The sequence below is a fragment of the Taurulus bubalis genome (genome assembly GCF_910589615.1).
Source record: "Taurulus bubalis genome assembly, chromosome: 2".
Classification (NCBI taxonomy): domain Eukaryota; kingdom Metazoa; phylum Chordata; class Actinopteri; order Perciformes; family Cottidae; genus Taurulus; species Taurulus bubalis.
In genome coordinates this window covers 17,800,628-17,817,435 of record NC_136590.1, presented here as the reverse complement: position 1 = coordinate 17,817,435, position 16,808 = coordinate 17,800,628, and the positions used below count along the sequence as shown (strand labels likewise).

General features: G+C 45.1%; 2 protein-coding genes across 2 annotated transcripts; one reads left to right on the top strand and one right to left on the bottom strand.

Annotated features, from left to right (window-relative positions):
• Window positions 1–846: 846 nt before the first annotated feature.
• Window positions 847–3,737, top strand: tnfrsf13b (TNF receptor superfamily member 13B; the record flags this gene model as incomplete). Its single annotated transcript, XM_079237771.1, has 4 exons — window positions 847–961; window positions 1,533–1,649; window positions 2,794–3,072; window positions 3,475–3,737. The coding sequence occupies 4 exons, from the start codon at window positions 847–849 to the stop codon at window positions 3,735–3,737; spliced, it is 774 nt and encodes a 257-aa protein (XP_079093897.1).
• Window positions 3,738–6,390: 2,653 nt separating this feature from the next.
• Window positions 6,391–15,291, bottom strand: usp22 (ubiquitin specific peptidase 22; the record flags this gene model as incomplete). Its single annotated transcript, XM_079214405.1, has 11 exons — window positions 15,198–15,291; window positions 14,962–15,063; window positions 12,414–12,580; window positions 12,154–12,301; window positions 9,803–9,905; window positions 7,999–8,157; window positions 7,468–7,594; window positions 7,295–7,386; window positions 7,056–7,118; window positions 6,582–6,731; window positions 6,391–6,433 (listed from the first exon to the last, which is right to left on the bottom strand). The coding sequence occupies exons 1-11, from the start codon at window positions 15,274–15,276 to the stop codon at window positions 6,391–6,393; spliced, it is 1,233 nt and encodes a 410-aa protein (XP_079070531.1). The 5' UTR covers window positions 15,277–15,291.
• Window positions 15,292–16,808: the final 1,517 nt, after the last annotated feature.

Here is a 16,808-nt window from a genome sequence, read left to right as displayed (position 1 = left end):
GATGAGTACACGTTGCGCTGATCATCAGGGTGTGACAAGTGCAGTGGAGGGTGTAGGAGGTTCAAATCCGTGTGTCTTTCACAGACCGCTGACTCAGCGCTCCGCCGAGCGAGGAGAACAACAAGACATGATATCTGACAGGACGGACGGTATGGCCCTGCTGATGGTCCTTAATGTTTGAGTCGCTGGCCTTTATACAAGGTTTTACACGGTGTGCTAAAAAAAGAAGAAGAGGAAAACAGAGGTAGAAAATACCTATCCTAAATAGACCTGTGCTTGAATAGCACTTTTCTCGGCTTCCAACCACTCAAAGCACAACACGTCATCATTCATCCATTCACACACAGATGGCAGTAGCTACCATGCAAGGTGCTCCCTGCCTATCAGGACTATCTAATCCGTCACACCTATTCATCTTGTGGAAGCAATGTCGGGTTAATGTCTTGCCGAAGGACACATCAATGTGTACTAGCAGAGTTGGGAATCAAACCGCCGATCAAAGGAAGACCTTGCTCTACCACTGAGCCACAGTTGCCTGATTTTCACAAACTTGCTTTCTACATCCTCTTGGCAACATCTGATCATCTCCAAGCAGCCTCTTGTGGGATCTACACAGTACATGAAGTCTACAGTAGGCTGCTTACAGTGGACTGAAAGTTAAACAGTATAACATACCGAAACTCTACATGTCCAGAAAAATGGATTACCGTTCACACATCTACAGTGGCTCAGTAACGCGCCATAGCTATTATTATTATGATTATTTATTGTTGTATCAACACTCATCTTTCTATGTACTGTGTGTGTTGTCGTTTGTGTTGGTCAGTGTGAGGGTCATCAGGGCTGATGGGTGGAAGCTGCCATGCGGGTCAGTACTGGGATGCTTTGATCAGGAAATGTATTGGTTGTCAGGCGGCATGCAGGCAACCACTAGTCATCGCCAGATGCACTGGTTACTGTGGTGAGTACACACACGGACATACATACATTAGGTCAGAGGGTACAGGAATACACGTAAACCCATGGTTGTGCTTATGAAATTACGCATATTTTTAAGTGGCTTCAGGGGCCTTGACGGTTGATAAACCCTGGGTAAAAAAATGCACTAAACAATGCTCGAGATGTTTTAAAATGAAACCAGATTGTCCTAAAGGCAGGGACACTAGTCACAAGAGGGACATTTTAAATACCAGTTCGACCAGAGGAAACATTTGAAGGCGATAAATGCATTTACATTTTTTTTAATTTTGTCATTGTTTTATTTTTCCACTTAATTTCTTTGGTCTTAAATCAAGCTTGAAATATTTGTTGCCCCTCGCTATCAAAGATGCATTAGATAAACAAGTTATGGATGTAACCTGTTCTGGATGGATTCTTTCCAGCAGTACACCTACATTTCTTTAAAGAGCTGATTCACTAGTAACAGATAAACCGTTGATTGGCATGGGTGACATCAGAATTATCCTTAGAAGAATACATTTAAATGGACAGAAGTGACTTCAATTCATCATATGTTCTTTTCCTGCATTAAGAGTCTGGATATTGTAAAGCACGGGCTGGGCACTACTATGATATGCTGCTGAAGAAATGTGTGAGGTGCGCTGAGGTTTGTGGCAGACATCCAGCACAGTGCTCCCAGCACTGCCAGAGTGAGTATTGACCCCGCTGGCTTGGATGAGAGCTTTAATTATTTAGGGACTATCTCTGTTTCCTGGAGGCATACATATTCTGTTGAGCTGGGCCTCGGTGGACAAAGTTTTCAGAGCACGAGTTGAGGTAAAGAAGGAACTCTCGTTGAACTAAAAATGTATACCGATAGAAAAATGTACTCAACACCTGGTGGTAAAATCATTCAATCAGGACATTTATTCATTGCAAGGAAGGCGCAGAGAAGAATGTATACAACATGGTATGAATTGCATCTTGGACTGCTCAATGAACGAGCAGAGGGATGTCAGTTAAATACTCTAAGATAAACAATCAACATAGGCCCCCATGACGTCTTTAGATCATATGATAACAAGGAACTGTCTGTTCCTCAGACATAGACATGTAGGCATCCCCAGTCTCATGACTTTATCAGAAGATTACTTGAAAAGCATACATATGTTTTAACAAGAAAGAGGTCAATGAGAAGTCACTAGCATTTACACAGTATATGATTATTAAACAGAACATATGATTATTAATATAACAGTGAAAAAGTAATTGATTAAGAGTAAATATGTTTTTTCTTCCAACATATACCAATTGCAGAGACTGTACAGCTAGAAGGACACCACTTGTCGTGGCTTACTGGTTATCCTAGATTTGCGAAAACTCTTGTGACACCCACTGCCCGACGACCTTTTCCAACCATAACCATTCCAGGGTAATGCCTAACCTCAACCAGACAGATTTGTGCTAATCAAGGGTTTGACGACCTATGCTAACCTTACTATTTGAGGTCAATGCTCAACCTCAATGATCTTGCAAGAGTTTCCAGACACGATCCCACTACTCCTGTATAATGGGGCCGAGTAGTATTTGGTTTGCGTACGTAGAGGATGCTTACGTCTGTGCTTAGATAGATACTTGTTGGTTGTACATTTGACGTATTTCGGTGCCCTAGAGGCTTCGGGGCACAAACCATGGACCACAACGTTACCAATTTTCAGAGAACCATTGTTGCATGGCACTCCTTATCGTTCTCCCTTTGTTACCGGTCATCTCTCTTCCCCAAAAAAGAATAGAATGCCCCATAGATACCTGCCGTTTTACAATAAAGAAATATTCTTTCCATCCCCTCCTTAGCTCCAACACCCCCCGTGACCACGAAAAAGCTCCTGGTTCAAGTCACCCCACACATGCCAAATTTCAGAGTGCTCTCGCCGCCAACGGCCTTGGAAGACTCCACTATCCTGCTCTACTCCCTGCTGGCCCTGAGCATGATGCTGCTGTTCTCTAGCTTGTCTCTAGCCTTTGCAGTCTTACTGAGGGGAGCTAGGGTCAAAACCTCTAAGCCAAGACCCAAGGGGGCTAACCACCACCAGCCAGGCCAGGAGGTTGGCCAACCGGGGAAGAACTCTAAAGGTTAGTTTGGCACAGATACAAATAAAAGGCCCCAATGAGTGCAATCAGTAGTAGTTTGTCCGTTAGTCATGTTGCAATCTCTGAACCCATCGGCTATCAGTCTGACAATGGTTAAGCCTCTGGATCTATCTCAAGGAGCTATAGACTTCCTTTTCCATGCGCTGCTCGTTGTTTACAGTTTAATTAGCAACTTGAGAGGCAAACTGTAGTTGGAGACAACGCGATCGACCGCATTGTTTCACAAGTAGCCATTTTACAGTAGTTCCCCTTCACACATCATTTTTTTTCATTATTGTCTTGTATTTCCAAACTTTTGTGTCTCAGAATTGCTGTTGAAAAATATCCTACGCGATTCATACGTTTTGTTCCAATGTGTGCCCACTGCCCTCTGTCGTTCTACAGATTTAGTGACGAATTCAAACCACACCACAGCCCGCGAGCCATCATATGACTCCAGCCCCACTGAGACCTGCGCGTGTGTCCACTGTTTCCCCGATCTGAAAGCACTCGGCCAGGGCAACGACAAGACGGCGAGGGCACCATTCTCATCCTACCAGCAGGCCGTCCTGCACAAATCCCCGTTTGAAAAGCAAGGGCCTCTCTTGTCTGAGGAGAACCTGTGCACCTCTGGACTGGAGGTACAACAGGAGGCTGTAGTGGGATGAGGCTCATTTGCCGTCTCACGGGGCAACTGGAATGGCCAAATGTGTCGTCAGCTCTCAGGAGAAGGTCGTCAGCATATCGGATTCTCAATGGCACTGTAGATATGATCCCAGGCCAGTAAAAAGCCCACGTAATGATTTCCACGGAAAATGGGGCACTGAGTTGACTTGCTAAGCTCATGTTCTATCCTTATCCTTAACGGTGAGGATTCATGTGTGTCGGGCCTCTCAAAAGGTTTTTGGGGCCTTGACACACCAACAGCGAAGAACTGTCATCTGTCATCTTCCTATCACATTTCCATAAGAAGTACTTTCAGAAACCCAATCACAGGAAGACGCTACTCGTGTGTCTCTACTCTCACGACATGTGTATTGCTTTTCCAACAAAACCAGTGAAAACACCACACACACACACAATTAGTTGTGGTGGTTGGTCTAGTGCGGGCGTCAGCGGCGTAGGATTCCTAGGTCCTCAAGTTTAGAAATACATATGTAGTGTATGTAAGCATGTTAAATGTATACAGTGTTATGTATTTGTGGGGTGATGGACTGGGGGGATTCAGCATCCCTTTGTACTTGTTTTGCTCACAATGAGGAACAAATAAAACCTTGGTATCTGTGGAGAAGCTGTTCGAATCATCATCCATTTTTAAAGTGTGGAGGGCTGTCAGAAAACAAAGAAAGTCTCAGTCGATTAACACTTAGAGATTTAAAAAAAAAAAATAAATAAATAAATAAAAAAATCGCACAAAAGCCCCGCTTTAAATCTTGTGTTTATATGTGTCCGTAAAAGCCTATAAACAGGACCGATTAGTCAACGAAGAGGGGGCAGCCCTAGTAGTCAGTTTAATCCTGGGTGAGTCCTGTTAGATTTTACAATGGCTGTGTATTAGAAAGAATCTGGCAATACAGACAAACTAACCGAACACATGACCTCCCTGTCAGAGCTAATAAAAAAAACACAATAAATAACAGGCACAAAAGTGTTTACAGATATATATTTTCTTTATTTGAGTGTCTTTCCATCGCTGTGTCCAGTTATTGCAGCTGTTACAGGTGTGTGTGTGTGTGTGTGTGTGTGTGTGTGTGTGTGTGGAATGACTGACCGGGTCAAGACAAAGTTTCTTCCAATTACCACCTCTGTGGTCGGATCCAGCGATATAGAAGAACAAAAAAAATGACTTTGAGGTTTCACCATTTCATCTCTTATACATACAAACTGTACATATATACTTATACATAAAGTCATCAACATATGGGTAAAAAAAAGAAAAGAAAAACTGCAATACCCAGCTCAAACGGCATGCTTAATGCAAGTACTGATTCAGTACACGAATATACGGTACATGTGCGCATACAAACGGGTACACATACGCACTTTGTTTTGTTTTCTCTCGTTACGCGCACTAACATATTGTATACAAACACACCTACACTGAGCTTTTATTTTCATTCCTACCCCTTTTTCGAGGGCACGTACACACACACACACACGTACGTACACACACACACACACACACACACACACACAGACAGAGCAACATGCGGCCAACGATTAACACTGTGGGATCGAGCTTCGAACCTGTTACACATACTCCTTTGATTCATTTTTTTTTTTTTGCCATTTACCTGAAACAGCATCACGACAACGTGTCTTGAACGTAGAGAATATGCCTACATAAAGCCAAAACATTTGGCAAGTAAATTAAATAAAATGAAGCCTCCGCGGCGGCAGTTTCATGATCTATGACAGAAAACACGATTGACGGCACGGTGTAACACAGTCAAACAATGCGAGACTTCTATGGAGAAATCGTAAACAAACGATTTAATTACAGTATGTATAAAAATATAGTATTCACTGTGTAGTTTATTTCCCCGTGACGGTTGGAAGCAGCATGAGAGGCAGAAGACAACAGAACCTTTGCGTTCTCCTTGTTGAACCTTTTGCAATCTGAACATAAATGCATACTATCAAACAACATCCGTCCTTGAAATATTTGGTCATTTGCGGGAGTGTGGGTGTGTCAGACAAGTGTGCTTGTGTTCAAGAAAGTTGCCGCTTTAGGTAAAGCGAAAGAAGAAAAAGAAAATTCCTGCTCAAGCGAAGCCTCAAACCCCTGTTTAGAAGGCTGCGATTCCACATGTCCGGGTGTGACTTAATGCAGCTGTGCGAGCACGAAACACGGTGAAGAACAGCATTTGTGATAAGTAAACCTTAAGGTTGAGAATAACCTTTCTGCCCTTTAGTCTGTATCTGAAATAGAGGGATACGGCGCTTTACCCGCTGTACAGACGGACTCTGCGGTCATTTCCTTCATATTGCAGATTAGCGCGGCTGCCTCCTCCTTCATTCCTGAATTCAAGTGAAACACTCTTCATGCAACGTCCCGTTAGCGCGGATACAAGAACCCCTTTGCACAGTTCTTGCGTTTGGTTTTGTTCTTACGTTTGAACGCATTCTGCCCGGCGCACAGTTCCTTTCTTGAACGTTGTACGGTGGAACTAGATTACCGTGTATGAAGGGTGTGTCCATGTCGGAGTGAGAGCCGCGACTCAAGGGCGAGTCGAGTGGGCTCACGCGCCTCTCGTTACCTTTTCCCATGAAACTAATCTTTGTGCCGTCCCCTCTGGCAGGCTGCGCCGATGGAGGGAACTACTCGTACTCCAGGAACTGTTTGTGATAAAACAAAAGGTACCTGGGGAGATAAAAGTACCCATGAAGTCACATTACAGCATCACTAATTTAAAAAAGGAATTAAACAAAAAGGGAGCAGTCACTGTTGAACCACTTTTTTCAGAGACAGAAAGGCACACTGGATTCAGTCAATGCGGTGTCTCGCTCACCCTTCACTGTCCAGGACGTCCTTGATGCTGGCCTTCGTGATGATGGCGTCGTCGCATTTGAACCACTGGTCCTTGTGTTGGCGGATGAAGGTGGTGTAGTGGCCACTCTCCAGTGTTCCCTGGTGGTTCACCACTGCAAATAGACTGTATCTGAAAACGGACCGGGAGAGAGACAACAAGGGGCTTCATCGATGCTGCAGCCACAAACAACAGATACACTACAGCAGGAGTACAGTGTTGGAGCAGGAGAAGTCACAGTTATTCCAGATGTAACTCGGCCAAACAGTCAAACGGCCAATGGGGGAGGGGAAGGGGAGCAGGAAGGACAACGCAAGACACAAAACACACAATGCATTCTAGTCAGGTGGGCCGTCACAGAGTCACCCATGTGACCCCAGTGAGTCGGGTGGGGACACTGGTTCCCTTTAGAAGTGTTGAAAGCAGATGTTGGATGCTGACGGACGTTTGCCTTACTTGTTGTCGTTGTTGAAGGGGTCCACGGTCTGCTGGTACTGCCCATTCATCCTGCTTTCTTTACTGAAACATAGCGCAAAACAAACTCTGTCAACAAATTTCATAAAAACAAGTCGGCAACAAGCCAACAAATCCGACAAAACAAAAAAGGGAGCATTTACTGCAGTGGGACGTATCCTCGCCTTCCTTTTAAACTCCTGCAACTGAACACATCACTGTGCTTCGGGGTTTGGGCTCACCTGGAGGCCATGAAGGGCGTCATGTCCAGCTCCAACGGGAAGGAGACATAAGTTGTGATCTTCCGCCGCAGTTTGGCTGAATGCTCGAACCTCTGAGGACGAACAAGGACAGGAGAGCGCCGCTCTGATAACCGATATCTCCCATGAATTAGCAGTCAAAACCAAACCCTTACTTTGACGTGAAAGCAGGCCACGATGGGCAGCTTCTTCATGGTGAGCTGCTTGGTGGACTCCTGGTAACTGTGGCAACCGCTGCACTTTATCTTGGCGCTGCTGCCGAGGTGCTCTGGCCTGGTAAACCTGGAATGGAGAGTGAGATTTGGTGCCTATGTGTGCGTTTTTTTGAATAGATGCTGCTGCCGCCGCTGCCTGGAGTCCCCGGCGGATTTGGGAAGAACAGGACTTATGTTTCAGGAAACTGTATATGTCAGCGATGACGCAACGTAGTTGGCCGTCCTGCACTGTGAGCCTGTGTCTGAGGCTTTTCGGTTGATCGAGCATGTCGAGTCAGAGGCAGGGCCCGTCGGCGAGAAGAATAGCTCCGTGAAAACGGCGGGCACGCGGCGATGTGTTTCTCGAGCATCTATCGCCACAGCAGCTTGTACATCTGCAATCCCAGGTCTCCCGGTTTCTCTGGTTACTTCCATTTCTGCACTGTGTGGCAAAGAAAGAAGATTTCAGACGCAAAAGGAAGGATCGGTTACCTGCGCAGGCAGTCTGTGAGTGTTGTGGCTCCAGTGGTGTGACTCTCCCCGTTCAGCGCTGACCGGTCTCCACCGGGGCTCAGGGGCCAGAACGGGGTGGAGGAGCCTGGTAGGTCCAGGCTGATGTCCCAGAACGGGTCTATGGTCGTCGAGACGCCACTAGGGAGAAAGACAGACACAAGACGACGAGTCTGCGTGAGACGATGAAAATGCTGCACACATCTCGAGCAGATTGGAGGTCGTTGACATGTATTGATTTGTTTATCTTTTAGTCCGCTACCCACTTCAGGGGCGGCACGGTAAGACGCCACGCTTTGCACATCTGGGCCGTAAAGACAACTACTGAACGTCACTATTTTTTCTTCCTCAAAGGCATTTTATTGCTCTGATTTTATCTTATTCAGTCATAATTATTTGCTGTACTTTGATTTAAATTAGTAATGGAATTCTTTTCATTGCCGTTTTATTATTTCACTGCAAAACACTTTTTTTTTTAATGAAATTGAAGTCCAGATTACTTTTACATCACAATCATAATTTCGACTTTCTATCTCATTATTATAAATTTTTATCTCATAATTTCGACTTTATTAGCTCATCTTTTTTTTTTGTTGTGGTACACGTAAATGTAAAAAGTATTGTTTTAGTAGCGCCAACTCTTTACTTTGAAATGGTGCGAGAAAAAGAAAGAAAAAGGGAACTTCAGTTGGATTGAGGCTGTGAATACATATGACCTAGATTGAGTGGTCCAAAAAAAATAAAAAGTGACTGGTGTATAAACTGCTCTGCGCTTTGAGAATATCCGCAGTCCATTTTGCTTGGACAAAAGCAACGGCTGAGTTGGCAACCATGTTCGGCTTGCATGTTAAATGGAGAACGCAAAGTGAATAATTCATGAATCAGCAGAAGCCTTGTGGCCACAGGATTTCCTTCAGAGACCTGTTCTGGGGAAGAACTTTCTTCTGGTAGCAACAAATCAAAAAGCATCCTAATCCAAGTGTGTGGATAACTGCGTTTGCTATAGCTATTATTATAAATAATAATTCATTCACAGTATGCTAAATATATATATATATATATATATATATATATATATATATATATATATATATATATATATATTATTAAATGGCTTTCCACTTATTTCGGCAAGAAATTGCATTTTAGACTCTAAGCCAAAGCACAGTGCTTCTTGTAGATTGCTTTTTCTTCTATTTAAAGCAGATGTTTTATAGTGAGATGATATTGATTCTTTTTTTTCCAGGTGTCTTTAATAATTTTGTCTTAATCTAGATTTAATCCAGATCTTGTTATGTCGTTTTGTTGTTCATTACAAAGTGGAACACATTGTGCTGGTACAGTGAGTCAGCTACTGGAAATGCCTTCAATGAAAAAATAAAAATGCACATCAGAGCACAGAGACCGAGCGTTTTCTTTGACCACCAGGTGGAACTATAGATCAACTCTACACTCTGTGGACCATTAAAGGATCTCTGTGTGTCTCTCTGTCTCTGTGTGTGAGATTGACGGAGGAGGGTCACCTCAGGGCAGGGAATTAGAAAGCTCAAACCGGGATGGTGACAGACAGGTGAAGGGTGTCACTTTTGAGCGGCTGCACAACAGAGGTCCTACTGTTAACACAATGCAACTGTACTGTAAGACAATGGCGTAGTGTGCGGCCATGTCTTTGTTCTTTTAAACTTTAATCTCTGTATTCTGGCTCTGGAGAAGCCTGAAAGATTGTTTTTTTCCCTGCTAGTTTTTTTCCCCCCAGAAGAAGAACCTCACACACAAACCCACTTACTGGCAGACTTGACAGGTGACGTCAGACTGAAGGCCCCCTGTGAAGATTTGGTCGATGATGCAGTTACAGTGGTTGGGGTTGTTTGCTTTCTTCCCGTTGTCGTCTGTGAGGATACAAACACACAGTCACGAAAAGCAATGTGAAACTTCACAGCCACTCTGCAGAGAGAGAGACTTTTTTTTTACTTTTACAAAACCTTTATTTGACAATTATTTAAAAACACTTTTATGACTTTTTTCCCCCTCCATTTCTTCCCTTCTTTCCCCCCCCCCCAAAAAAAACTTTATTTACCAATCAGCCAAAAATCGTTCCTATGACGACAAAAGCCTAAACTAAGAAGTAAAAAATAAAGGTTTCATATTAAAACCATGAAGCACGGTCTTCTCATGGCATGTCTGTCCATCCCGCACTGCACAGCGTGTAGTCTATTGCTGACGCTCTGCTCCAGGATTGGGACGTCCCACAACAGCTTAGTTCTGTGTAGGCCGGCTCTCCTCTCCTCTGATGGTCTCCTGCAGCATCCTCCTCCTCCTCCGTCCGTCCGTCCTCGGTCCTCACCAGGATGCTACGCCGGCTGGACTCCAGCTCTCCATCCTGGCCCCGCTCACTTCCTGATTCCACAAATCCTCCTCATAACGTCACTCTCCTCTAACAGCTCGTCAAGGATTCTCACTACTAGTTTCTTGACTCTGTAGCGCTCCAGCTTAGGGGAGCCTTCACTTCCTTGTTTGCGCAGGAGAGCCCGAGCAGAGTCCCCTAAGCCCTCTTTATCAGAGAAGTGGTCCTCCAGCTTTACTCCCCTCGCTCCCTTAGTGTCTTTGAGAAACTTTTTAATTCTTTCCAGACTGTATGTCTTCGCGCCAACACGGCTTTCAGTCTCGGACCCAGAGGAAAGACAACTGTCATAGAACTCTTCCTCACTGGACTCAAATTCCTCCACCCATACTTTGACCACGTGGTCGAGATCTCCGCTCCGGTCATTTAACACCATGAGCAGCTGCCTCCTGTTCGACACCACGTGCCTCAACAGTGGCGACTTGAATCCCGAGGAGATCTTCCTCACCCGACTCATTACCTTGCCGTACCTTCCCAGCTCTCTGACCAGAGCCTCGTCCTTGATAAATGGCGGCACATTGGACACCGTGATCCGGACCACTGGTGTGGAGAGCGGCATGACGGACACGGGCGCGCCGTTCGTCTCCACCGAGAGAGAGAGAGAGACTAAAAGCAAGCAAGATGTAGCACCCAATAATGAAATCCAAAAATAGAAAATGTGGTCAATGCCAATCGTGTCATAGTTTTATCAAAAAATGTGCCCTCATTGATATCGCAATTTTAACCGAAAATGTAATACTGGGTGTCTTTTCCCCCCCAAAATTGACGATGTACTAATTCAGACGGATAATGAAATGAGTATGCATTTTCTTTTCTTCTTGGAAATGTAAAGCGTTGGACTATACAAAATGTATAACGGTCGTAGAGCCTCCTTTCATGTTTGGAAATGCAAACTCTCGGCTTCATGTCGAATTTGAAGTAAGATTTTGATTAGAAAACTTTATTAATCCCCAGTGGGGAAACTCATTTGCCACCAAAAACTCAGTCAGAATAGGCACAGTCCACAGAAAAAAGACGGTGGTGTGATGGATGGCCTTCAAAAGAAACAATGGTTTTTAACTTTAACCATGTTCTCTTTTCTACACGGGCCTCTAGTGAGTCCGGGGTCAGGTCAATCACTGAGCCAGCCTTTCTGATCATCTTATTGATCCTGTTTTTATCACCCGCAGTGATGCCGCCCTCCCAGCAGAGCACAGCATAGAAGAGGACACGAGCTAAGATCCTCTGGTAGAAAACATGAAGAAGCTTTCTGCTGATATCAAAACGTGGCTCAACAAATCAATAGAACTACCGCCACATCTGTTGGATCAATCATCATGAAACGATACGTCATATAACGTACGTGCCTGAAACATACCCTGAAAGTTTCATTCCAATTGACAACTAAGGAGGCGCTGCAAAGGCAAAGACTGAGCGTGGCACAACAACAACCAGACGGTAAATGAGAAAATGTTCGCAGGAAATGTTGAACCAATGCGTGTAAACTACCGCCGCCGCTCCCAAACACATTACATTTCATTTAGCTGATGCTTTTATCCAAAGCGACTTACATTTTTGCTCTATACACCATAGACACAGCAACGGGGCGCAATTTGGGGTTAAGTGTCTTGCTCAAGGACACATCAACATGGACTAGTGGAGCCGGGGCTCGAACCACCGATCTAATTGAAAGATGGGCATGCTAACCACTGAGCCATAGTCGCACAACACATGATATGTGTTGTGCGCGAACCAACCTTTGCAGTGTCTGTGCAGGACGTCCAGCGCCGCGATGAGGAACTCGTGGGCGTCCTGCTGCTCGTAGCCGGCCAGGTGACGGGCGTGGGTCCACACCAGATGAAGAAGACGGAACGGGATGTGCGGCGATCGATGGCCTGAGTAGAACTTTAAAAAGGCGAGGTACGTGCGTGAGAAAGCGAACATTCCCTTCCGTGCATCTTATCCCTCTCTTTCTACCCAACAAAGTCCTTAAAAAAAATAAAAGGAGACAGGTTACCTCCTGGAAGAGCTGCGACATCTCACACACCAAACAGGAGTTGCTCTGCATCTCGCATTTGTGTCGGTCGGACAGGAAGAAGTCACGCAACAGGGGAGTGTGCGTCAGCGCCTGGACGATGCAGTTCATGAAGCACGTGTTGCCCAGGTTGATCAGCCCTCGCAGGCCTGAGGGTCAGGAGGAGAGTAGGTGAGAAGCGGGGCAACAAAGGAGGCGAAGAAGAAAATAGGATGGGTCAGGGGGGAGGAATAAAGAGGGAGGAGAGAGAGAAAGAAAGCTGAAAAGAGGGGGCTAATCTGCAATGCTGTTAATGGTAGACCACTAAGGCACGCGCACACGCACGTCATTATTTGCCTAATTGCCGAGCTATCGCTGTAGGTCGCCATGTTTCAGTGGAGTTGCATTGCTAGACAACAGCTTTGCTCCATGTCAGCACATAGACTGCGACGGGAAACAAACTGGGACATCTGGAATGTTTAAAACTGTGAAATGGTCCATCGGATATCAGAGTCCACTATAACAGCTGTTTTATTTGTGACAGAAAATGCTGATTTTCATATTTTCAGAGCTTTGAAATTGTTTTACTTGAAATCATCAAAATTGCTGTCAACATAAATGTTTTGTCAAGATGACTCGTTTGAAGATGAACATTTTTTCCAAATATGCCAATTTTGCCAATGATATTTCTCCGTTTAGAGTGATGTTCAGACCGTTTACACACCTGGTATAAATAAAAATGTGTTGTTTGTAGGGCTGCAACTAACGATTATTTTAATAATCGGTTGATTATTTTTTCGATTAATCAGATAAAAAAATGTTTTTATCAAAAAAGCGTTCATTTCCAACCCTTTATTCAAAAACAAAAGTGACAGTGCAAAACATCTTCAGAAAGTGCACAAACAGGTTGCTCCTTGAACATCCCTGAGCTGTTAATTAAAACAACAAAATGGACTAACACTAAAAACATACACATGTATACTTTACATCTGCCAAATGTGAGCCCTTTTTACTGTAATTGATCCCTCCAGAGGCTGCATTTACATACCCTGCTTTATCAATATGTATGAAATACTCGGACAGAGGGAAGCTGTACTGCTCCATATAGAGCGTCCTCTTCCTTAAACTCTTTCATTCTGGGTCTCTTATGACCACGACGTCACGTTGTTGGCTAAGCCCAACTACGTGATTTGCTTCATTCTACTTTGAGTAAAAAAAAACAACCTGCAGCCAGATCCGCCGGTTTAACGTTAACGAGTGACAGCGTGAACTGAACCAGACTGGGGGGTGACGGCATGTTTCACCACGTTACGGTTTTTTACAAGCAAGACTGAACTGTAACGGAACATAACGTAACTTTAACGACAATACACAACCCAAACACGTTAGCTAACGTGATAGCAAGCTGACTAGCTTCCATTAAAAACAAGTTTGAGGAACATGAAGACGCTGATTGGCCAAGACTCGACTTGTCAAAGATCTTCTATTTTTGAGAACATCACGACCTCAGCTTTTCTCGTGTCTCACTCCAATCTCAGAAACGCTGGCCGGCCAGTTGCTCTGCTGCGCTCTTTTTTTTCTTCTCCGCGACTTATTGCCCGGCGTAACAATCGCGCGACACAACGAATTGAGAATGAAATTCGTTGCCAACACTTTTGATAATCGATTTTTATCGATTTTATCGATTCGTTGTTGCAGCCCTAGTTGTTTGCCTGATAACATGGTGCAAATGTGACATTTATTGGCACAATAATCTGTATTCAAGTGGGTTGAATCAGAGATGATACATTTTTCGGAATCCGAAAGCACTGTGGGTCAAGGTACAGACAGCTTTGTTTTAAATCTGAACAGTTTAAAAAGGAATACATTTCCTGAGGATATGTTGCCGCAATTCTACTGAATGGCACGCTACGACATGGCTACTACTCAACTCAACTTTTTGAAAAACGCAAAAACAAAGCAAACATTGTAGATAAAGTACCTGGTACCGTTTTCTGGTACCGCCTCGGTCAAGGCTCCAACAGAGCTGGGCAGATACTAAAAAGGTGGTGTTAAAACACTGCAGACCCCTGATTGGACAGAGAGAACCGTCACCAGCGAGACACATCTTGCCGTTTATTAAAATTAAAACATAAAAACCCCGGTTACACTACAGCATACGCTACGCCGCACACTTGACCAATTGCAGAGGTTCCTCTGATTGGTTGCCAATGGAAATATGCAGCTTGCATCGCGTTGAGGATGATGCCGGGACGCCGATCAGCTGAGAACCCCGCCTACACAGAGATGGCACTCTCTGCAGAGAAATGGACCTGATGCCAAAAAGTGAGTCGAGTAGAGTCAATTCGAGCCGAATCCCGCAGTGGAAATGAGGCATCCGACTCTCGCATGGTAAACTTCTGGCACTAATGGTTTTCGGGTGACACATTTTTACTGAAAAGTGCGGCCCAGATTGACTCTGGGCTTTGAGCTCTCTGCAGCTACACAACCGTCCTCTGCAACAGTGGTCTGTGTGTGTGCGTGCGTGCACGAGAGGCAAAGCAATACTAACCAATAGTACAGTTGGAGGTGATCCTCCTCCTCTTGGGGTTGTGGCGGAGCAGCTCCAGTTCCCTCTTGTTGGGCTCCCACGTTGAGTACTTCTCCCCTGTGCCTGGAACACACACACACACACACACACACACACACACACACACACACAGGTCTGTGACAGCCTGCAGCTTTCACATGGTGTGTATACGACAGTGTGTGTGTGTGTGTGTGTGGGGGGGGGTGCGTGTGTCATACCTTGCATTTTCCAGGCTTTCCTCTGTTCCTCTTTGGAAATCTGCTCCATGTCTTTGTCATAGATGTAGTCTTGGCACATGAAACAGTAAATCCCTCCATACAGCAGGTCTATCGCTGGAAGGGGAGGGTGAGGGAAAGAGAAGGAAAAGCAAATGATGCATGAGGCCTTTTTTCCTACTCGGCTGCGTTGTCATGGTGCTACGATGCCAGGTTGGGTTTAAAAGACGGTTTATCTGCTGACATGTCAGCTATCTGTTAACACCACCCAGGGGCGGCGGGGAGACCCCCCCCAAAAAGAGGTGGAGAGAGAGCCTTGAGGAGTCAAAAGGGTGAGGAGGAGGGGGTAGACCAAAGCTCATTCCACTCCCTAGTCTCCTCACCTGCTCCGTTACCCTACAGCTACCCGTTTTATGTTGCCATGACAACCAGCCTATTGGCATTTCTCAGCTGTCATCCCGTCTCCACTATGGAGAAACGGAAAAATGGAAGCAGAGAGTGAGGACGGGGAGGACACGAAAGAACAGAACTCTAATGAACTGATGTTCAGTAGAGTTTTCTTTCCCCCTGAAAGAAAAGAAAAGACGCGGCTGATGGCACAAGCGTTATTAGATGAAATACTTTGACAATTCTGTGTATATCGACTGGGTCGTCAGGTAACCAAGGAAACAGGAGGAGAGTGAATGAAAGGAGGAGGATAGAGACTAGCCCAATACAGGGGTGCAAACAGCATTCAAAGAGCTGCGAATGGAAACGCATAAAACGGTGAGATGAGAGAGATGGAACGGCAAGAAAGAAAAGAGGAGGAGAAGCAGGAGGGGCCGGGGGTTTAACAGAGGCTAATTTCATAGGGGGTTTGTTAAAGACGATTTAGTTACCTCCTCACCAGTCTGCGGAGATCTGTCCCTTTCTCTCTCCCCCTCCGTTTCTCACTCGTTGCTAACCTAATTAAACACACAATTACACTCAAGTGTGTGTGCACGTGTGTGGGTGTGTGTGTGTGTGTGGGGGGGGAGGGGGGGTGAGGGGACTTCCTGAGGTGAGCGATAACGCTTTATCGTAAAAAACACACTCAACACCTGCCAAACCCAAGACCCCCCTCTTTGCTGCTGCGGCAGCGCTCGCCTCCAAAACACTGCAGTGTAACGCGCTTCACTTGCAGCTCAAAGCAGCCTAATTCTATTATGAGGACGATGGAGAGAAAGAGAGCACTGCTGGGCGTAGAGTTGGTATCGCAGCATGTATTCCAACAGACGATGCTGTGGTGTTGAAGATAATCTTCCGCTTTGCTGCATCTTTTGTTTCCGTCGCCTCCAAAGTCGGTTTTCTGTTCTTATCGACAATATAAAAAAAAAGGTTGTTCTATGCAGCTTACACCTAAAAACAATGCCTGTTACTGGGCATGTTTACCTGGCCCCAAAACAATTTTCTGAGCATGAATGTGAAGCGTTACCACCTTGGATTCTTAGGGGATTTTCAATTTCCTTTAAAGTACTGCAGTTCCTGCACGACACGTAATTCCACGATAATGTTGAGAGCTTCATTCGGGGGTTGTTCCAAGCAAATGTCGATACATGTGCTCACGTTCAAATCTGCATATTTCTGCAGACCCTT